Here is a 19667-nt window from a genome sequence, read left to right on the forward strand (position 1 = left end):
AATAAATGCAATATACAATAGCCATTACAGAATTTAAACCCAAGTAGCAGTGTTAACAATTGTCCATTGTTCTTTTTATGATTCAACTTCAGATTATTTGTTAATTTTATCAGTATAGCTCTTAGAATAATTAAAAACAAACGTGCAAACTTTATTTTTTTAATTGCACTATTTATTTTCTGTAGTGTTTTATATAGTGAATGAACCAACTGTCTAATCTGTATATCATTGAAGGATTTCACTCTCAACCTGTACTGCTATGCATATGCTATTTGTCTTTAAAGTGGCAACAGGCTAGGATTTGCCATAAATCATTTTGTTAGCACGCATTAACATACACAAGCCTACCACTGCAGTTATGATGTTGAATTGCCTTTACATGACAATAAATATATTGCTTCTTTTTGAAGCACAGATCAAAAATGAACTTGATTTTTGGGAAATAACATATTTAAGATTCATCCTAGTTTCCCTTGCAACATGCGTTACGCTGATGTGTGAATGAAGGCTAATGCAGTCCCTAAACTGTCTATAGAGTTACTCCTGTAAGCAATAAAAGAGAAACTGCCATGTTTACATTGCAGGGTTTAGCCAGCCTCTAGTGGCTGTCTTCCGGACAGCCACTAGAGGCGCATCTGCGACGCTGGACGCATTTAATACCTCCATCATGCAGAGTGTCCATAGGAAAACATTGAAAAATGCTTTCCTATGAACACTTTGAATGCGCTCACGGTACTTGCCGCGCATTCGGCTCCGCTGATGTCAGCGGGGGAGGAGAGGAAAAAGGTAAGCTGCTGAAGGGGTTTTAACCCCTTCAGCGCCACGGGAGGGGGACCTTGAGGGTGGGGGCACCCAGTTTTCCTGACACTATAATGATCCTTTAAGGTTTCGTACTCAAGTAGCAATGTAAGAAACTGACATGCTGACTGAGAGAAGACTATCTGTCTGCACATAACCTGGAGTCATCGAGAGCCTGGTCAGCATAATTAACTGTAGAACTGCATATACCTGCAACTGTGAGCTAGTTTACTCTGTTGGCGCAGCAATGTGTTATAATGACTTGCCTCTCTTGCAGAGGCAGAAATGTATTCATACGTTGTTGGCAACATTTTAAAATACTGACATCTTCTGTTCAATTCTTCTATATTACGAAACTTCCTCCCTAACCAGGTATAAAGTTACACTAAGTCAGCCCCCTTTTAATACCAGGATTATCACTAAAAAGCTTTCTTGATGTACTGCAGCTTCATAGTTGTTGATCACATATACAATATTTGCTGCCGTGAAGGCGTTCAATTATGGAAATTGCTACTATGCCTCTCATGCTCCCCCTAGCTCCCCCCAGATCCCCCTAGTTTTAACCTTGCAGCTGAAAACATAGCAGTTTCAGAGAAACTGCTATGTCTACATTGCAGGGTTAATCCAGCCTCTAGTGGCTGTCTCCCTGACAGCCACTAGAGGCTGCTTCCACGATTTACACTGAGTAAATCGCACATATTTGACGCTGGACGTCCTCACGGAGTCTAGTGTCAAAGATCCCCATAAGAAAGCATTGAGTGAGTAATGCTTTCGTATGGGTGGGTTTGAATGCGCCCGTGCCTCTGGCCGCGTATGCGCATTCAACTCCACTCGGAAGCTGACGTCAATGGAGGAGGAGAGGTCACCAGTGCCGAGGGAGCCCGGTGCTGGATTAAGGCAAGTAAATTAATGGTTAACCGTTTAGGGGCCCTAGTCTCCTAAACAGTGACTAGGGCTCTATAGCGTTACGAATACATGTTTGTATTCCTAATGCTATAGTTGGGGCTGGGGGGAGGGGGGGAAAGGAGGGCTTACAAAGCCAGAAAACGAGAGATCTAAAGCTTGTGCAAGATGTTGTTGAGATATATCTCTAATAAAAAATGCATATTAAATGCATGCATGTTGTCATTGGGGTTTTATCTACTAACCAGTGATTTAATTTTTTTCCCCCAGTGTTTGTTTGGACAGTGGAATTTCTAAACAAGTCATGTTCGAGTTTCACATTCCCCGCCCCCCGCATTTACTAGGAAAAGGCTAGGCAGCTTAGCTGAATGTTTTCAGAGTACTGTTATCATCCAGTGCTGGCCAGATAATGCAAAAGTTTAACTTCCCAATTATTTGAGCAGAAGGTCAATGATTTAAGTGTTTTTTTTTTTTTTTTTTTGTGCTGTGTAAAATGAGCGGTTGTTGCACTCCCTATTTTGTCAAGTAGACGGTATCCTTTGCAAGTTAACATTTCATGTCCAGTGAGGGTGTCCTCCGGGTAATCAGAGGTGCAGGATCTCTGTGCAAGAAGCCACATTTTGAACACCTATGTAACCAGATACCTGCAGCTTAAAACATGAACATGGTTTTTCATTCTGTTTAAACCTATGTCAGAACCAGTAGCGTTTGCTGCTCTTAATATCTTTTAGTTCCAGAGTTTCTGGAAAACATAGAGCATTGTTAAATTAACAGAAACGATCTGTGTTCAGCCTTGGTTGATTATGATAAAATTCATCCACGTGACATATTTTCCCTTAAACACAACCTTTTCTTTTTACGAAAGCTGTTCAAGTTTCTTAGGTTATTGAAAAGCCTGCACCGTTCCCACCTGCATTAGGAAAACAAAAGGCCTTTGTGCAGTGTGAAAGTAAATTGGACTTGCTGTCACATGAGTGGAGAAGATAGTTCCTGCTTTCCTTCTCTTTGTGAAGCTTGATCTTTGTAGACTATTTTTGTAGGATTTTGAAGCAGTTTGCTAGATTTGGCAACAAGTGTGCTATAGCTTTTTATTTTAGTGTTTGTCATTTGTGCAATACAAATGTGAACTAATATACAAAGTTTGAAAGATTTTTTTTTCCCCAGATTAATTTGCCAATAATTTTATTGCAGGGCTCAAAATTTCCATTCACTATCAGTAATTAGAAATGTAGCCTTGGTCAGTGGAAATTCCATATGCCTCTCAATTTATGCTTTCCTGTGGTTGCCTTCAAAGGGGCACCCATAGTGGATGGGTGTGGTGCTCACCTGTGTACATCTGAAATCCAGGCCAGATTCTTAATGGACTGATCCCATCCGCTCTGTTTGCATTGCAGCATTGACCTGCCTTTAGTGTTTGTCAGTATGACCGCGACTAGAGGCCCTTTTGTGAAATGGCTGAGCAAACCTCTGTTTTAATCAGATGGTGTCAGAGAGACAATCTGATTTGCACAGTACAGCATTTTGCTGGGCATGCGTACTACTCCACCAATGCTTTACTATGGAAAGCACTCAATTGCCTGAGTTCGAGTGTGATGTTCTCAGTCAAAGAGGCAAAGCTTCATGGAGGAGACTGGAGTGGCTAGGGCTGAAAGATGTTTTTTTAACCCTTGCAGGGTTGGCCTGGTCACGTAAACATTAAAAACAGGCACTACAGCATGAGGAATAGAAAAGCTATAGAGTTCCTTCAAGTTCAAGGGTTGTTTATGTGTATGTGCTCACACACAATTTTAGCAAAAATGGCTGCTTTGGAAAATTTCTCTAGCCTGCTTGAGCATTTTAGCTAACTAATGTTTAATGTATAAGAATGGGAAGGCATGTGATGAAACATATGGCTATTGGTATGACAGATATTTTCAGTACTTACCTCCTTAAAGAGACCCCTTGTTTAAATCCCATGTGCATGCTAGCTTTTTTTTGTGTTTTATAAATGCATAGATCTGATAAATCTGCCATTTTTTACGGTCCTGCAAAACGCTAATTTGCTATTTAGCATTATTATGTATAACTACTATCAAACTTTGTTTATTGAGGCGAGTGAGAAGACATTTGCTACAGCTTATTCATATGTAAACTGACTTTTCCTCCTGTGCAGTTAGAAATTCAGACAGCTATATTGACATGGCTGCACAAATACCTTTTACAATATTTGCCTCGTCCAATTCACCATTTCTTGGCACTATTGCCAATCAAATATTAAGACTTCCAATGGTCATATTTTTTATTTATTTATTTTTTAAATATACTTGTAGAATCTTGTCTGTTACTGTCTCCATGATGATGTTGTAATGTGTTTTGGGTTCATAAATCTTTCTTGGCATAATTGCTGTGAACTGTGCCTGTTCTCATAAGGTACTTTTAATTTCCTAATCCTCCTACTTAGTCATTGTACCTAGCCACTTGTGATGCATACTTTTAAGATCATGATTTGACACTAAGAATGTATAACAAGTAATTGTTTAGGTTATGTGTTTATTCACTAAATTGCTCATTCAAAGTGAATTTCAAATTTAAAGGGATCCTATGGTGCCAGGAAAACAAACCAGTTTTCCTGGCTCTATAGGGTTAATAGGTCCCTGCCTCCCTCGATTGCCCCCCCCTCCCCCCCTCAAGCTGTGCTGAAGGTATTAAAACCCCTTCAGCCACTTACCTTAATCCAGCCCCGGGCTCCCTCGGCACTGTTGACCTCTCCTCCCCCTTCCGACGTCCTCCCCCGAGTGGAACCGAATGCACATGCACAGCCAGAGGCACGTGTGTGGCGAAACCAACCTCGCCACTGGGCCCTGGAGAAGCCTGTTTGCCTGCCTCCTACCTGCTGACTATGGCCCCTGGATTATTTGGGGCATATTGTATTCTATTGTGCGACTGCTGGCCCTTTAAGCACAGTGAATGGTATTTTATTGTACTGCTGCTGGCCCTTTAAGAACTGTCTGGGGACATATTGAGACTTTGGGTAACAATACCCTTTAAGACTATGGCCCCTGAAAACGTATGGACTTTTATTTGGTGTGTATGGCCCTTTAAGAACCGTCTGGGGACATCTTGTAACTTTGGTGAACAATGTCCCTTTAAGACTATGTCCCCAGACCTCTAAAATAACTTGCCCCTGGCTTTCCCCCACTTGGTTCAGTATATAGGGCTTACTGAACCAAGTACCACACAGGCAGACCACCCAGAAGCTAAAGTGTGCAGGCAATTTACCTCCCAGGCTGAGAGGTTACTGCAGGTTAATTGCACGTGGCGGCGGCCATCTTTGTTCAGTCGAACGCGGTCAGCGGTGTATGCTAAAGATTCTGTGGAACTGAAATCGGCTACACATTTTGCCGAACACCGCTGACCCTTACCTTCTTCCATACTGAACTTGCAGCTCCAGAGACTAAGTCCCGTTCGAAATGGGACTTAGTCGTTTTTCGGCATGAAATTGACCGACCGCACAGCCCAAATCTATGGAACTGTTTTGGGCAGGAAAATTTGCTTGCGGTTGGTCATAAAGGGACCTCCAGCTAACTTTATCCACTGGAGGGATTTGGCTAATTTTTGGAAGGGTTTATGTTTAAAGTGTGCTGATTCTAAATATGTAGGAAGATTGGATGTATGGATTTAAAGTTATAGCACATGTATAAAAACTGTAGTTTTCCTGGCTGTATAATTATGTTAACTGGTTATCTGAGGGGAGGGGATGTGTGGGTTGTACCATGTATGTGATTGGGTATTTTATGCCTCCCCCTGGGTGTGGACTGTATGTGTATTATTGTAATAAAAGCCGGGCTGGATGAGCCAGTCCAGAGTTCCTGTTTTACCCTCAAAGTGATGTGTCGTCTCATTATTGGGGGAAGGATTTATTGTATGCTGTTCCAGTTGACTGCTAGGAGTACAAGCCTATTCATATGGTTCCTATTCAATGGTCTACAGCATTCATATGCTTGGGAGAATTTAAAGGTTTCTCGGATTCGGTGATTGTGGTGTCGGCTAGAGTGCTTGGAGTCCTCAGGGGTGCCAGGCGATCCGTTACAGCGTGTTTGCACATTCAATCCCGCCCTTGGGAAAGCATTACTCAATGGGGATCGTATTTGACGCTGGACTCCGTGAGGACGTCCAGCGTCATTTCAGTGCGACTTACTCACTGAAAATCGCGGAAGCTGTCTCTAGTGGCTGTCAGGAGGCTGGATTAACCCTCTATGTAAACATACCAGTTTTTCTGAAACTATGTTTTCAGCAGCAATGGGGCCTGGCACCCAGACAACTTCATTGATCTGAAGTGATCTGGGTGCCTAGTGGTCCTTTAACCCCTTAAGGACACGTGACATGTCATGATTCCCTTTTATTCCAGAAGTTTGGTCCTTAAGGGGTTAAAGGAGCACTATAGGGTCAGGAACACAAACATGTATTCCTGACCCGATAGTGTTAAAACCACTATCTAGCCCCCTTTGCCTCCCTAAAGATAGTAAAATCTTACTTGTATTCAAGCCTGAAGCTGCTGCCTCTGCCTGTGAACTTCCTCTGACTTCATCAGAAGTGGTGTCCTGATCCAATCACAATGCTTCCCCATAGGATTGGCTGAGACTGACAAGGAGGCAGATCAGGGGCAGTTACAGCAGGATTCAAACACAGCCCTGACCAATGAGCATCTCCTCATAGAGATGAATTGAATCAATGAATCTCTATGAGGAAAGTTCAGTGTCTGCATGCAGAGGGAGGATACACTGAATGTTTGGATGCATTTTAGGCAGCCATGACCCAGGAAGGATCTCTAACAGCTATCTGAGGAGTGGCCAGTGAAGTTATCACCAGACTGTAATGTAAACACTGCATTTTCTCTGAAAAGACAGTGTTTATAGCAAAATGCCTGAAGGAAATTATTCTACTCACCAGAACAAATTCAATAAGCTGACTATAGTGTCCCTTTAAGGCCAGAGTATCTGAAATGAAAACATAGCTGACTTGGATAATTTTTTCAGTTAGGCTATGTGGAATTTAAATTTGAATTCTCACTTTAGTGAATAACAGCCTGAGTATCTTCATTTATTTTTATTTTTATTTTTTTATAGTATGTAGCGTGAAAGTATTTTTAAATAGTAATGTAATTTTGTAATTCATTGCCTTCTTTACATGGTAAATATGTAAGTTTGATCTTTGCAATCTTTCAGTTGTGGGTACATCAGAAATGTACTTTTATCTTGGGCATTACAGCTGTCTGTTAAGTTATGCACAAGTCTTCTCATAAGGTGAAGAGGGGGGACTGCATCTAAAAGTGCCTTCAGGTCAACTTGAATTTACTACTGGCAAATGGAATTGGTCAAATTGGAATCTTTAAAAACAGGGCCCAAGGCCATTACTAGCCAGAGGTGAATTTTTTTTTTATTTTTTTTTTTTTTAAAACACCACTCTTTTACAGCATTGAAAGATCCAGAAATGGTTCCACTGTACAGATCTTTATAAAGGGGAAAAATATTTATTTCTGTCTTTGAAGCCAGAACATGCTCCGTATACAAAACACATTTACATAGACACAGTGCCATATATAGGAAAAATTGTATTGTCTGCTAAACACTGATATTTTCATTTGACAACATTCCTATAAAAGAACACTCTCACTTTAAAGATCAATCTGTTATCTTTAAAATGTAGATGTTCCTTACTTTTAGATTGAGCAAACACCCAAACCAGTTTAAAAAAATAAAATAAATTACTTAAAGGACCACTCTAGTGCCAGGAAAGCATACTCGTTTTCCTGGCACTAGAGTGCCCTGAGGGTGCCCCCACCCTCAGGGACCCCCTTCCGCCCGGCTCTGGAAAGGGGAAAAGGGTTAAAACTCTCCTCCTCCTCTCCGCCTCCGTTCCTCCCCGTCGGCTGAATGCGCACGCGCGGCAATAGCTGCGCGCGCATTCAGCCGGTCACATAGGAAAGCATTCATAATGCTTTCCTATGGACGCTTGCGTGCTCTCACTGTGATTTTCACAGTGAGAATCACGCAAGCGCCTCTAGCGGCTGTCAGTGAGACAGCCATTAGAGGAAAAAGGGGAAGGCTTAACTAATTGATAAACATAGCAGTTTGTCTGAAACTGCTATGTTTATAAAAAAATTAGTTAACCCTAGCTGGACCTGGCACCCAGACCACTTCATTAAGCTGAAGTGGTCTGGGTGCCTAGAGTGGTCCTTTAATCTTTTATCCAGTGCCAGGACAAGTTCTGCTGCCTCTCCATCTACTACTGTGAGATCATTAGGTATGATAATCCCTGGTCCAGTAATATGATTCTTATAGCATCACAGATTTTCAGCCAATTCACTTCTTATTATAGAGAGGCATTGGCTCCACTCTATCATCATGGTGTGCATGATAATTCTAAAGCTGACAGCGTGTTCTCATCCAAATTGGAAACTTACCATACCTGTGAAATGGCAATGTTTTTTTAACCCCTTAAGGACACATGACATGTGTGACATGTCATGATTCCCTTTTATTCCAGAAGTTTGGTCCTTAAGGGGTTAAATCTACAGTAAAAAGGGACAGCCTATTTACACCAAAACCTTTACCTTAAGATGTAGTGGTTTGTTGTTACAGGAGACCCTTTAAAGCCATTCTTCCTGAGAAACGGAATTTCTTTTTATTTTTCTTGTGCATAGATTGGCATTAAGCGTGAAGAGTCACAATAGTATCAACAAGCTTGACCATAACATTACAGATTGTGACAGATTAGCTGGCACTTTGATATTTTCATGTAAAAAAAAAAAAAGAGTAGGCATCAAATAAACACATTGTTTAAGAGTAATAAACAAGCAGAGTCAAGTTATGTCAGATAGTGGGATGACAGTTAACACATTTTAGACATATTGAGTAGGCTGACAATAACGCTGTCAAGGAAGAGGTCTCGTAACATGCTAAACTATACTTATTAATACTGTAGCTTAATATGAGCACAATTTTATAAATTTTGCAATAGCTTGACTTTCCAGATTAGACTAATAGCAAAACTAAACTAGTGTGACATATATGCGTAAAACAGTTGTATGTTAAACTAAGGAGAGCATATGTTGGTGAACTCTCGTGTGACATGTTCACTATTGTAGTATGTAAAAACTTGGTATAGCATTGCTAGCAGGTGCTATCTCAACGAGGGTTGCATTAATTTAGCGTTTAACCAGGATAAGCAACATTAGTATAATCACGTTTATCTAGGCGTGCTAGATTTAGTCTGTTTCAGAGCGGTAAAGCTTGAATAGATTGCGGAACATAGCCTTCCAAGACTGCATGGACTTGGTGGTGTGGCAGCAGTCCAGGCTGCAGTGCTGCCGTGGGCTCCTTTGGCCGCCCATCCCCTGCCAGTCCTCCCTAGGTCAGGTCCAGCCTACCTGCGTGGCGTTCTGCGGCACTGTGGGCACTCAGAGTCCGGATCAGTCCATTAGACCCCCCCCCACACAAGAATCCATGCTCCAACCGTCTCCTGCACCTCCCCAGCAGCGCACACGCTTTCGTGAAGCTTTTGGACCCACTTGTCCCACTGAGCACCGGCCACATACTTGGGACGGGGGCACACTCCCCACGGCGACCGGTATACCGGAAGGGTTGGTGCATTCCGTCCCACAGGACTCACGGTGTCGGGGACTGGTTTCCTCTAGGCCACCCCCTAACCCAAAGGCAGGGCCCATGACTTCTCCAGGAGGCCGGATGCCCAGGAGTTCTCCCGCAGGACACCACCTTCCGGATCCCCAGGGCATTGTAAGGGTGGTTCCTCGCAGTACGGCATATCCCCCTCCATACAAGTGTCCATGTCTGCTAGCAGGCTGTTCCTCAGGCAGCCTTTGTCAGTTCAGGCGAGCCACCGTCATGCGGCCGGGATAACCCCCGCCAGCCAGGGGGGGCGCGGGGCCGTGCCCCGAGCCGGGTTTCTCTCCACACTCGGAGGGATCTCTTGTGATGTGTCTGTCCTCCAGCCGGTTTATCACGAAGCCGTGTCCTCTTGTCATCCTGTTGGTCTCTGCGGCTGCGTGATGCAAGCTTGTGGCGGTTAGTAGGCCGAGGGTATCTGCTTCAGCTCGTCTGGGATGCAATTGACTGCCTTCTGGTATCGAGGTGAAGCTGGGATTATTCTCCATTTGATGACATCGGGGAATTGGGCTTTGGAGCAGTCGGTACCTTAATTTTCTGTCATTCCCAAGAGCTCAGAGCTGGAGCCCCGGGCAGATGGCTTCCAGTCGGCTCGGCGGCCCGGCCCCGCCCCCGAATTTCTTTTTAGATGGTTATTAACTGTAAAATATCTATGTAACACTACATCTATTTTAAGTAGGAGGCTCTGGAGACATTTAAACAGAAACATTTACACTGTCAAAAAGACCAGTATCAGATTCATGTGATTGAAGACACTGGTCCTTTCGCTACATAACACAAATACTGAGTTGTTGTTTAGTTGGCCTTTCAAGAAACATGCTGTCTGGTGGCTGCGACTCTGAACCACTTCCTTCTGTTATGTTCTCTCCAAGCTGACAGGAACTGCGCAGCTGTTGTCACAGTGTGTGTGTTTTCTTGGAGCAGGAAGTCTGAACAAGAAAGAAAACAAAGTCCCCTTAAAAAAAGAAAAAGGAAGTCAGACACACACATTATTTCACTTTTTTTGTGATGTTTAACTACTTCATTTCAAAACAGTGCGAGTCTTGCAGCATGCCTGGAGACACATTGCACCATTTTGTTGAAAAGAGTTGCTGTGATTTTTCCGGCATTTCATATGGATAAATACTGTGAATAATAATTTTCTTGACTATGCATTATAGCTTTGATTTCATAATGGCAGCAATTTAAAATAATTAAGAATCCCAATTTCTTTAATCTATATATATATATATATATATATATATATATATATATATATATAATATATATATTAAAGAAATTGGGATTATATATATATATATATATATATATATATAAAAAAAAGAATTGTATACTTGGCAACGTATACAATTTTAAAATCACCCTTGTGACTTGTAGTTAAGTTTAAAAATCACAACTCTGTATTCTGGGTTTGCTTGTGTCTTCATCTTGACATGGTGGGGGGTGGAGGAGGGCGTCCTTAAAATAGGGATAGCCTGCCACAACTATTCTTGGACATGCATACTTTGAAGTTTAACTGTGGCAGTGCTGAATTGACGTTGCTTTACAATACTACCCTCCAGAAAAAAAATATATATATAATTTCCCCCACTTAAAAACTGATGGAACGCTGCCCCAAGTGCCCTTATGGTTGAGCCTCTATTGCATTCAACATTTGTTCTTAGTTTGTGATGTCTCCAGAATCCTTAGAAAGGATCACCCAGTGAGACTTGAAACTACAAAATGTCACCGTATTCATTCTACAGTGTGTGTGTGTGTGTCTCTCTCTGTCAGTGTCACTTTTCAAACATTTGCCTGCCTTTCTGACATGTCCATTTTAGACTACTTATGTCGGTTTTGTTTGTTTTTCTTTGTTTTTGTACCTCCTTTCAATGCCTGGATTTACATAAGTAAAGTTTTGCGTTTGTGATGAGAGGGCTCACCGTAATGGACTGGCATGGATAAAATGTGTTTTGAAGACCTGAAAATATTTATCGCATTTGAGAGGGCTACATGCATTGTACATTGCAATCAAATTAGGGTTGAAAATAATCTTTGTTCATGAAGCTGTAAAAATATAACTAGATAAAGAAAATGTTTGCTACCACTGTTATATTAATTTTGTTTTACCGTTTTATTTTCCTGATTAGCGTTGACTCTTTTCTGTGTCCACATCTCCAGCTCTTGATGTAGGCTGTACCTGCACAGAACAGATTGTCCCTGCTGTTCTTTAGCACCAGAACAATCTTCAATTGCAGGGCAATAGACATCATTGCCCTTTTAAAGCAGACTGGAAATGTTTGTCTAAAAAGACCAGCTTATTTCTCACAATTGGGAGAATACGAACTGGGTCCCAACTGAAGATTTAAAATAAAATACAATGGGTGAAGTCTGAGTTATTCCTATTCACTTTTCAATTTCTTTACAGTTGTGTATGTCTGTATTTAGGGCCTATGAAAATTGTTTGTATTTGGTGTTTTCAACAGAACAGATCTTATTAAAGGTGCATTCTTGACAAAAAAAAATCTACCAGTCACACTTTGCTAAATCTCACCCATTAAAAATACCTTTCTTAAACTCGCTTGTCCTGAAGTGTTCTGTTCTAAAAAGTGGTCTAAGGTACAAGAAAAATGGGGCAGTCGCCATGGAAACCAGTGGAACTAGCATGCACATTTTATCAGTTGCTAGCTCCCCTTTAACATTTTTGCACCACTTTTTGGAACATTTGTGATCTCCCTTCCCTTCCCCTCCCCCCCCTTTTTTTTCCTCCAGGGAATTGTTGGTTTAGATTTGAGTGTTGTGCATTCTATAAACTGATCACATCAATGTAATGTACAGTTGTGATGCAAGCAAGAAACTAATTGAGTGTGCCTTGTGCATCTGTTTTGTAACATGTTCTGTGTGGTAGTTTGTGAACATGCTTCCTGCTGCGTCAGCAGTGACTTTCTTTGTGAGAAAAAGAACTACTATAAACACTACGTCCAATGCAGAATACTTAAGGATCTAACTTCTAATATTTTATTAAACATCGTGCAATCCTCAGAGACAGACGTTTAAGCTGCTTTTTAAAATTTAATTTCTGGTGCTTTATTTTTAGGGTTATCAACATGTATCTACTTGGACTCACTACTCCCCATCCCCTACATTTATTTTCTTTTATAGTAAAAAGCTAGAATGTAGTTTTTGCAAACTTTTTCATTGTTCTTTCTTTTCCTACATGCAGTACGATTGTCTTCAGTTGTGTCAGTCAGCAGTGATCCACCATAAACAGAGTTCAGAAAGCTTTGCTCTTATCCAGTTTCCCGACCTAGTTAATTGAAAGGGATTTTCTAAGAGGGAGTTGTTTTTTTTTTTTTTGTTATCCCTCCCTCTCTCATGCTGGAGGGTTAGTCTTTGGGACTGCCTAGCATATGCTGGATGTTATCTGGTCTTTTGTTTTGGTGGTTCTTGCAAAACCTTTTTGTGTGTGTACAGAGGTTATTTTCTAGAGGCTGTCTGTAGTCCATTTGCTATCTTACCATGTTAATCTTGGCTAAAGAAAAGAATGTTATTTATCGATTTTCTTTCTCTCTCTATAATTTAACCCCTTTAGGACCAACGATTAGCAAACCTTAGTGTCGCTAATGTCCTGACATGGGTTTATTATGGGATAAAATATATTTTCATTTGGACATATTCCTTTTTCATTCCCCCATGCCTTGTAATAGTAACCTGAAACATACATTTCTATCTGGAGCACGAGGATCCAGTCTTTCTGCTGGTTTGAAAATTCATTAAATTTTTTTGTTTTTGTTTTTTTTGCATATCACATGGCTGCCTTGTCAAAAAATTGTTAGTTCTTCCTTATTATTATCGTTAATATTTATGGGAAAAATGCAACTGATATGTCATGTTGGTGCAAGAGCCATACCTCGAAATGATTTCACATTAATCTAACATCTGTTATTGGTTAGCAGTTGGGAGTCAGAATAAGTTGATGATTTTCATTTTATTGTGCCACTCACCTTACTGGTACTTGAATGGTTAATCTTTTTTTTTTTATTATTTTATTTTTTTTTAGAACCATTATTGTGCTTGTGTGAGAATATGTAGCCATGACAGTCCAATAATAGTCTTGTTAGAGATCCCATAATGCACAGAGGATGACCTATTCCATTCATTATTCTCCATGATATATGGTATGACAAATACCATGCAATGCTAGTGCTTCTATTTGAATGTTGGCTTTAGGGCATGCGCCCCATCCTGCTTCATACTCCCAGCCAGCAGTTATATGTTGATTGATATATCCGTTTTTAAATATGTGGATTTGTTTCTCTGGAGGCAAAGTGTCTTAGTGGTTGTCAACAGTTTTCTAGTTTTTATACTATGTTAGCAAGCATAAAGTTAATTTCTCTTACAGGAACATAACTATGTATGTTTCTTTATGTCCTTAAAAATGTGTGCTTTTTATATCATCATACGCTTGTCTGAGAATTTCTGCTCTAAAACACACACACAAATCCTTTCAGAGCTCTGTTTAAGTGCCATGCTCCAGTCAGTTGGAATGTTTCTCTCAGTAACTGTAATGTGAGAACAGATGAGGATTGTAGATGGGCTAAAAATTGTATGCCACTCAAAATCCCGTCCGGACAAATTTCTAATGCTGCTTTTTTTTTATGTTTTATGTCTTTCCTGTAGCCGTGACATGGAGAATAAAGAAACACTCAGGGGGTTACAGAAAATGGATGACCGCCCAGAGGAGCGCATGATCAGGGAGAAACTCAAGGCAACATGTATGCCAGCCTGGAAACATGAATGGCTGGAGAGGAGGAGCAAACGTGGCCCTGTGGTAAGTGTGGACCTGCTCTCATGCTATGGAGTTACATTGCCCTCTAATGACAATTCTGAATAATGCACAGGTTGCAGTGGTATATTCAGGCTAATACTGTTCAACTCGTCTGTATATCTTTTATGGCAAAGGATATCACCATGTGTTCCAAGAGTAGCCGCAAATGAACCCAGTCAGTCAGAAACATGTGCCTAGATGCTCACATATACCAAGTACTTGAGGGGAGGAAAATGCGGTTTTTTTTTTTTCCTTGTTTTTTTTTTTTTTTTTAAATCCCAGATGTAGAAAACGCATTCATGTAATCAATTTTGAAATTTAAAAAAAAAAAAAATGAAAATTTGGTTACATCATAGCTGAAATTAGCAAAATTAACAAAAGGGATTAAAAAAAGTGGTTTATTTTCAAAAATAATAAAACTTTTAATGGATACACATAAATTCATGCAAATACTTTTCACAAATTCGAATTCCTAACACACAAACGGCATTGTGTTTACCGTCACTTGAATACATTATACTGCAGAACTGTAAGCATGCATCAGAACAGTGTCCAGCAGCAAGTATGGAAAGGCATGTTCAGAAGTCTGAAAAGTGCTTGTGTGACAGAAGTGCACTCCTCACGAACTGGGTATATGAGCAGAAATGCGAGTCAAGTGCTGGATTTGTGCAGTAATTTTTCTCTCTTTATTGTCCTGTTTCTTTTGGAGTAATTCGACTGGCAAATAGGTAGGTGTCTTAAGTATTTACTGCACGAAACCTAGGTAGTTTTAGGAAACCATTCCAATTTCCATATAATAGTTTGCTGTCTTCAGTACACCTTACACCTCCTGGTGGTGGCTTATGATATTGTCACGTTCCATTATTTATCTGAAAAAGTAGGTTTATAGTTATCAGCCAATGACACACAGCTTTAGGAGGAGCAAGGATATTTTGTGATCTGTAAATAAAGTAATACTTTATTTTATTTAGCACAGTGCACTTTTGTCACACCACCAGCACACAATGCTTTCCTGTGGGGGATTTGAAGACACTAGTCGTACTCGTGCAAAGCGTGAGGACATGCAATGTCGCTTCAGAGTTGAACTCCATGAAGCACCTCTAGTGGCTGTCTGGAAGACACACTAGGGTAGTGCAGTTTCTCTGGTGTTTTACAGGGTTAAAGGGACAGGGACATTGCACCCAGGCCACTTCAATAAGATTAAGAAGTCTGGGTCTCTATAGTTTCCCTTTAAATGCGGCATCATGCAGCTGTGCATCACTCAAGCAAAAATTGCTGCTCCTGTAAATCCTCTTACATGATTACGTATGAGTACTCGTATCAACTGTATGAACACATGGTACATGCCCTCACTATCTTTTTACAGGCTCTCTCGTAGCTTCCATTGAAAGAAACTAAGATTTTCACACTAATGGCTTTAAATGTCAGGAGTAAGCTATGGAACTTTCCGTGTTAAATAAACACGAAATAGTTTGCGTGCTGACCTCCTTACTACTGCACTTTAACCCTGAAATACATTACACAATGTGACACGCATTGTGATCAAAATAGAAATATGCAGGATTTATTACAAATTCTGAAAATTATGTAATCCCCCCCCCCCCCCCCCCCCCCCCACCCCCTTCAATTTATGGATATCATGCTTACATATGTGGGATGCAAGTGTGTTTGGTGGAGGATGGCATGGTTTGAGTCTGGGATTTAATTACTTAAGTCATCATTTTGGCACAAAACCTGCTGTTGCCACCTTCTGTTATGTTTGTATGTAATTTTAGTTTTGGTGGACTGATGTTTAGAATCCCTTAAATGTTCCTTCGCCTTATGTAATTTGATGATTTGTGTTTCTGCTTCATTTAGGTAGTAAAACCAATTCCTGTGAAGCCAGATGGCTCAGAGTCTTCCAAACTGGATTCTAATGGTGGTGGTTCATTAACTGGATCGTCTCCCTCTCAGAAAGGGAGACGTAGTCCTTCTCCTAGTAGTTCTTCCAGCTCTTCCAAATCCTCAAAGCCAGAATCTCCAGGAGTGAGGAGGAGAGGAATATCTCCCATCCCTGTAAGTTCATATGCTGCTCAAATATAAAAAAGTACATTTAAAATTTAAGATAAGCCAGGCTGAAAGGATAGATGATTTGGAGAATATTTCCAGTTTGGCTATTTGACCTTGAAATTCACTTAAATTCTCACTTTAGTGAGTAACCGTGTATATCATGCAAAATATTTGGATAATGCTAAAAACATTCTAGGCAATATCTTTGTATAACAATCCGAGTTTCTGGTTGCATATATAATAACTGGTATACCGCGTGGATATTGACATTTTGTTTTATTCTTTCACTGTAAATAACAAATTATAATTGATCATTTTAAATTTATTTCCAGAATGCACAGTTATTTTTGTCCAGTGTTATTGTAAAAATATGTGAATCTAACATAATTTTCTGGCTTCCTTTTAAGTTTCAGAGCGGCCGTATAACACCACCTCGAAGAGCACCTTCTCCTGATGGTTTTTCTCCGTACAGCCCAGAGGAAACTAATCGCAGGGTCAACAAAGTAATGAGAGCAAGACTTTATTTGCTGCAGCAAATAGGCCCCAATTCTTTCCTAATTGGCGGTGACAGTCCTGATAACAAATACAGAGTTTTCATTGGACCTCAGGTATTGGTGCATGTAAAACATTGTGCTTAGTTTGTTTTTGTTTGTTTTTGTGTTTTTTAAATAAAAGATTAAATTTTAATTCATGTAGGTTCTGTACTAATCACAAACCTATACAATGCCAGCAAAAGTTGAAATGCTAGACACGTTCACTCTTGACTTAAGCTTTATTCCTATTGCAAGGAGTGCCTGGTTACTGTTGCACTCCCTCACTCTAGTGACATTCCTGCACTCTGTGGTTTAAAAAAAAAAAAAATGCCTGGAAAGCATGTTCTGTACATCGGGCAGTGTGAATTGCACACGCCAAACTAACTTCAAATGCTTTACATCGACAGTTAATATAGTAAGATGTAAGGGTTATCTCAATTTTGTACAAAGGGCAGTGTCAACCGTAGTACTTTAAAGGACTAGTCTAAGCGCTATAATCACTTTGCACTAGTTCCTGTGAGTGGCTTTATAGCAGTAAAAAAAAAATCACTGCTGCTATAAGACAGCCTGGAACACTTAATTCGGGGTTCCCTGTGTCAAATTTGCCCCTATTGCGCTCCTCTTGTTTGTAATAAAAATGCAAAATTGTACTTGGCTCATTTACAAGAGACTGCATAACATTATTGGACTAAGCCAAAAGGATTGTTGGATGCTCACATTTGCTAGTATTTCACTGAGCAAAATAGTAAGTGGATGTTAGGCGCATTTGTATTTTTAAGGGCTATGGGGACATGCTGAACAACCTATAGTGTTTGTATTATTGTTATATGTCCATAATATCTCACGTGATGTACAACTTCTCCTTATTTCTCTGCAGACTTGCAGCTGTGGCAGGGGCTCATTCTGTATCCATCTTCTGTTTGTCATGCTGCGAGTGTTTCAGCTGGAACAGTCTGACACCATGCTGTGGAGAAAAACACTGAAAAATTTTGAGGTACCGTATTGTGCATATTGTCAGAAAGTAGATTTAAAACACGTTGAATGCAAAGCAACAGTTTTGTTAAAATGACTATTAATCTGTAACCAACGTCTCTGGAATTGGTTGTTTATTCCCTCACCACAGTAAGAGGGAAGTAAGAGGGGGGGGAAAATGCACTTCCATGTTCTGGGTATCCTTACTCCATGATACTCTGAGATCTACAGAGATTTGCCCGTAAACATGTGGATTCCTTGTGCACATATTACTGCAGGGGTTGAAATAATGTACATGGTGTGATCCTGCTGTAAATTAACCCCTTAAAGGGAAACTCCAGTGCCAGGAAAACGATCCGTTCTCCTGGCACTGGAGGGTCCCACTCCCTCCCACCCCCCAATCCCCAGTTACTGAAGGGGTGAAAACCCCTTCAGTCACTTACCTGAGGCAGCGGCGATGTCTATCGCCGCTGTCTCCTCCTCCGCGCCGCTCCTCCTCTGTATTGCGTCGGCCGGTGGGCGAGACTGATCCCGCCCACCGGCCGAGGAGACCTAATGCGCATACAATTTCATTAATATCAAAATACAGTTAGAATAAAATTTCATATCGATATATATTTTTTTATACACACATACATAATATATTTTTTTATTAACTTAAACTTAATTTTTTTTTTTTTATGATTTTACACTAGCAGGGAGACTGCCTGTCAGCACAGACAGTCCCCCTGCTGGCAGACACATGGACACCTATTGTGGCCATGTGATCGCTCTATTGAGCGATCACATGGCCCCAGGGGTCCTAATCTGCTGCGGGGAGACTATCTGGGCTGCAGGCAGTCTCCCCACACCGGGAGCACCGCCGATCGCCGCCGGGGGAACAACGGCGATCGTGTAAGTACCTTGCACCGTTAGGTCGCTAAGGGGTTAAATGAAGCTGAATTAAAAAAAAAAAAAAAAAACACAACCCATAGTTAATGTTTATTTAACTATTTGGTTGTGCAACGAAAATCTCACAAGTGGATCACATTGGACCACTCTTGTTTTTTTATATTGGCTCTCTACGTATATTGTATCATATCTCTACAATTTGTTTGTTTTCTTTGTTTTGTTTTCTTGTGATACAATCAAAAGTTATTTGTAGTATCTCAAACCAAAATGACATGTTTTTAAAGTTACTATTTAGAAGTTGTAAATTATTTTTTTTTTTTTTTAAATGGTTGCCTCCTTGTGAATATAATCTATAGCCAGCCATGCTTTCTTCTGAGAATATCTGCCATCATTCTTAAGTCAATTTGCTCAGCTATACTTTTCATCTTATCATATGTTCTACTCCTGTCTCTAGTGCTGAAAGATGAATTGACCCTTCATGGCTGTATTGGGGTTCCTTCTTGTTAAAGTGTGAGATTTCATTGCTGCTGTTTTCTTCTGTTAGGTTGAGAGTTTGTTCCAGAAATATCACAGTAGACGTAGCTCAAGGATCAAAGCTCCATCACGTAACACCATCCAGAAGTTTGTGTCACGCATGTCAAATTCCCATACATTGTCATCATCTACCACCTCTACATCTAGTTCAGATACCAGGTTTGTACCTAGGAATCATTGCTGATATTGATGTGGACGTCTACTTTATTTTTGTTTCTTGCAAGCATTCTGAGTGTCATTTGACGTAAGAATTGTTTAGCTGAACAATTGGAGAGCTTAATCAGTAACGCCCTAAAGTTTATTGTGTCTACCGATCACTGACTACTGGGATTACAAGGACTAAAAGTCTTTAAACAGTTATGTGTTGACTAAACGTTGTCTGTCTCAGAATGCCTGACGAAAAAGGACATTTCTAGCATTGATCCAGTATTATTCTGGATTGAGCATGTGTATATTTGATAGCTGCTTCTTGCAAGCAGTGGATATAAATTAACCCATCTCTAATAATGACATAGC

The 19667-nt window shown here is 40.5% G+C and overlaps 1 protein-coding gene across 1 annotated transcript in view; it reads left to right on the forward strand.

Moving 5' to 3' along the window:
• Positions 1 to 19667, forward strand: part of MAP3K1 (mitogen-activated protein kinase kinase kinase 1) — a 61993-nt gene that overhangs the window by 26006 nt on the left and 16320 nt on the right. Inside the window, exons 2-6 of the mRNA XM_063454042.1 lie at positions 14025 to 14175; positions 16030 to 16227; positions 16629 to 16829; positions 17632 to 17748; positions 19162 to 19310. Coding sequence (XP_063310112.1) covers positions 14025 to 14175; positions 16030 to 16227; positions 16629 to 16829; positions 17632 to 17748; positions 19162 to 19310 — 816 coding nt within the window. The remainder of the gene's footprint in view (positions 1 to 14024; positions 14176 to 16029; positions 16228 to 16628; positions 16830 to 17631; positions 17749 to 19161; positions 19311 to 19667) is intronic.

Source organism: Pelobates fuscus, chromosome 5 (genome assembly GCF_036172605.1).
Source record: "Pelobates fuscus isolate aPelFus1 chromosome 5, aPelFus1.pri, whole genome shotgun sequence".
Lineage (NCBI taxonomy): Eukaryota > Metazoa > Chordata > Amphibia > Anura > Pelobatidae > Pelobates > Pelobates fuscus.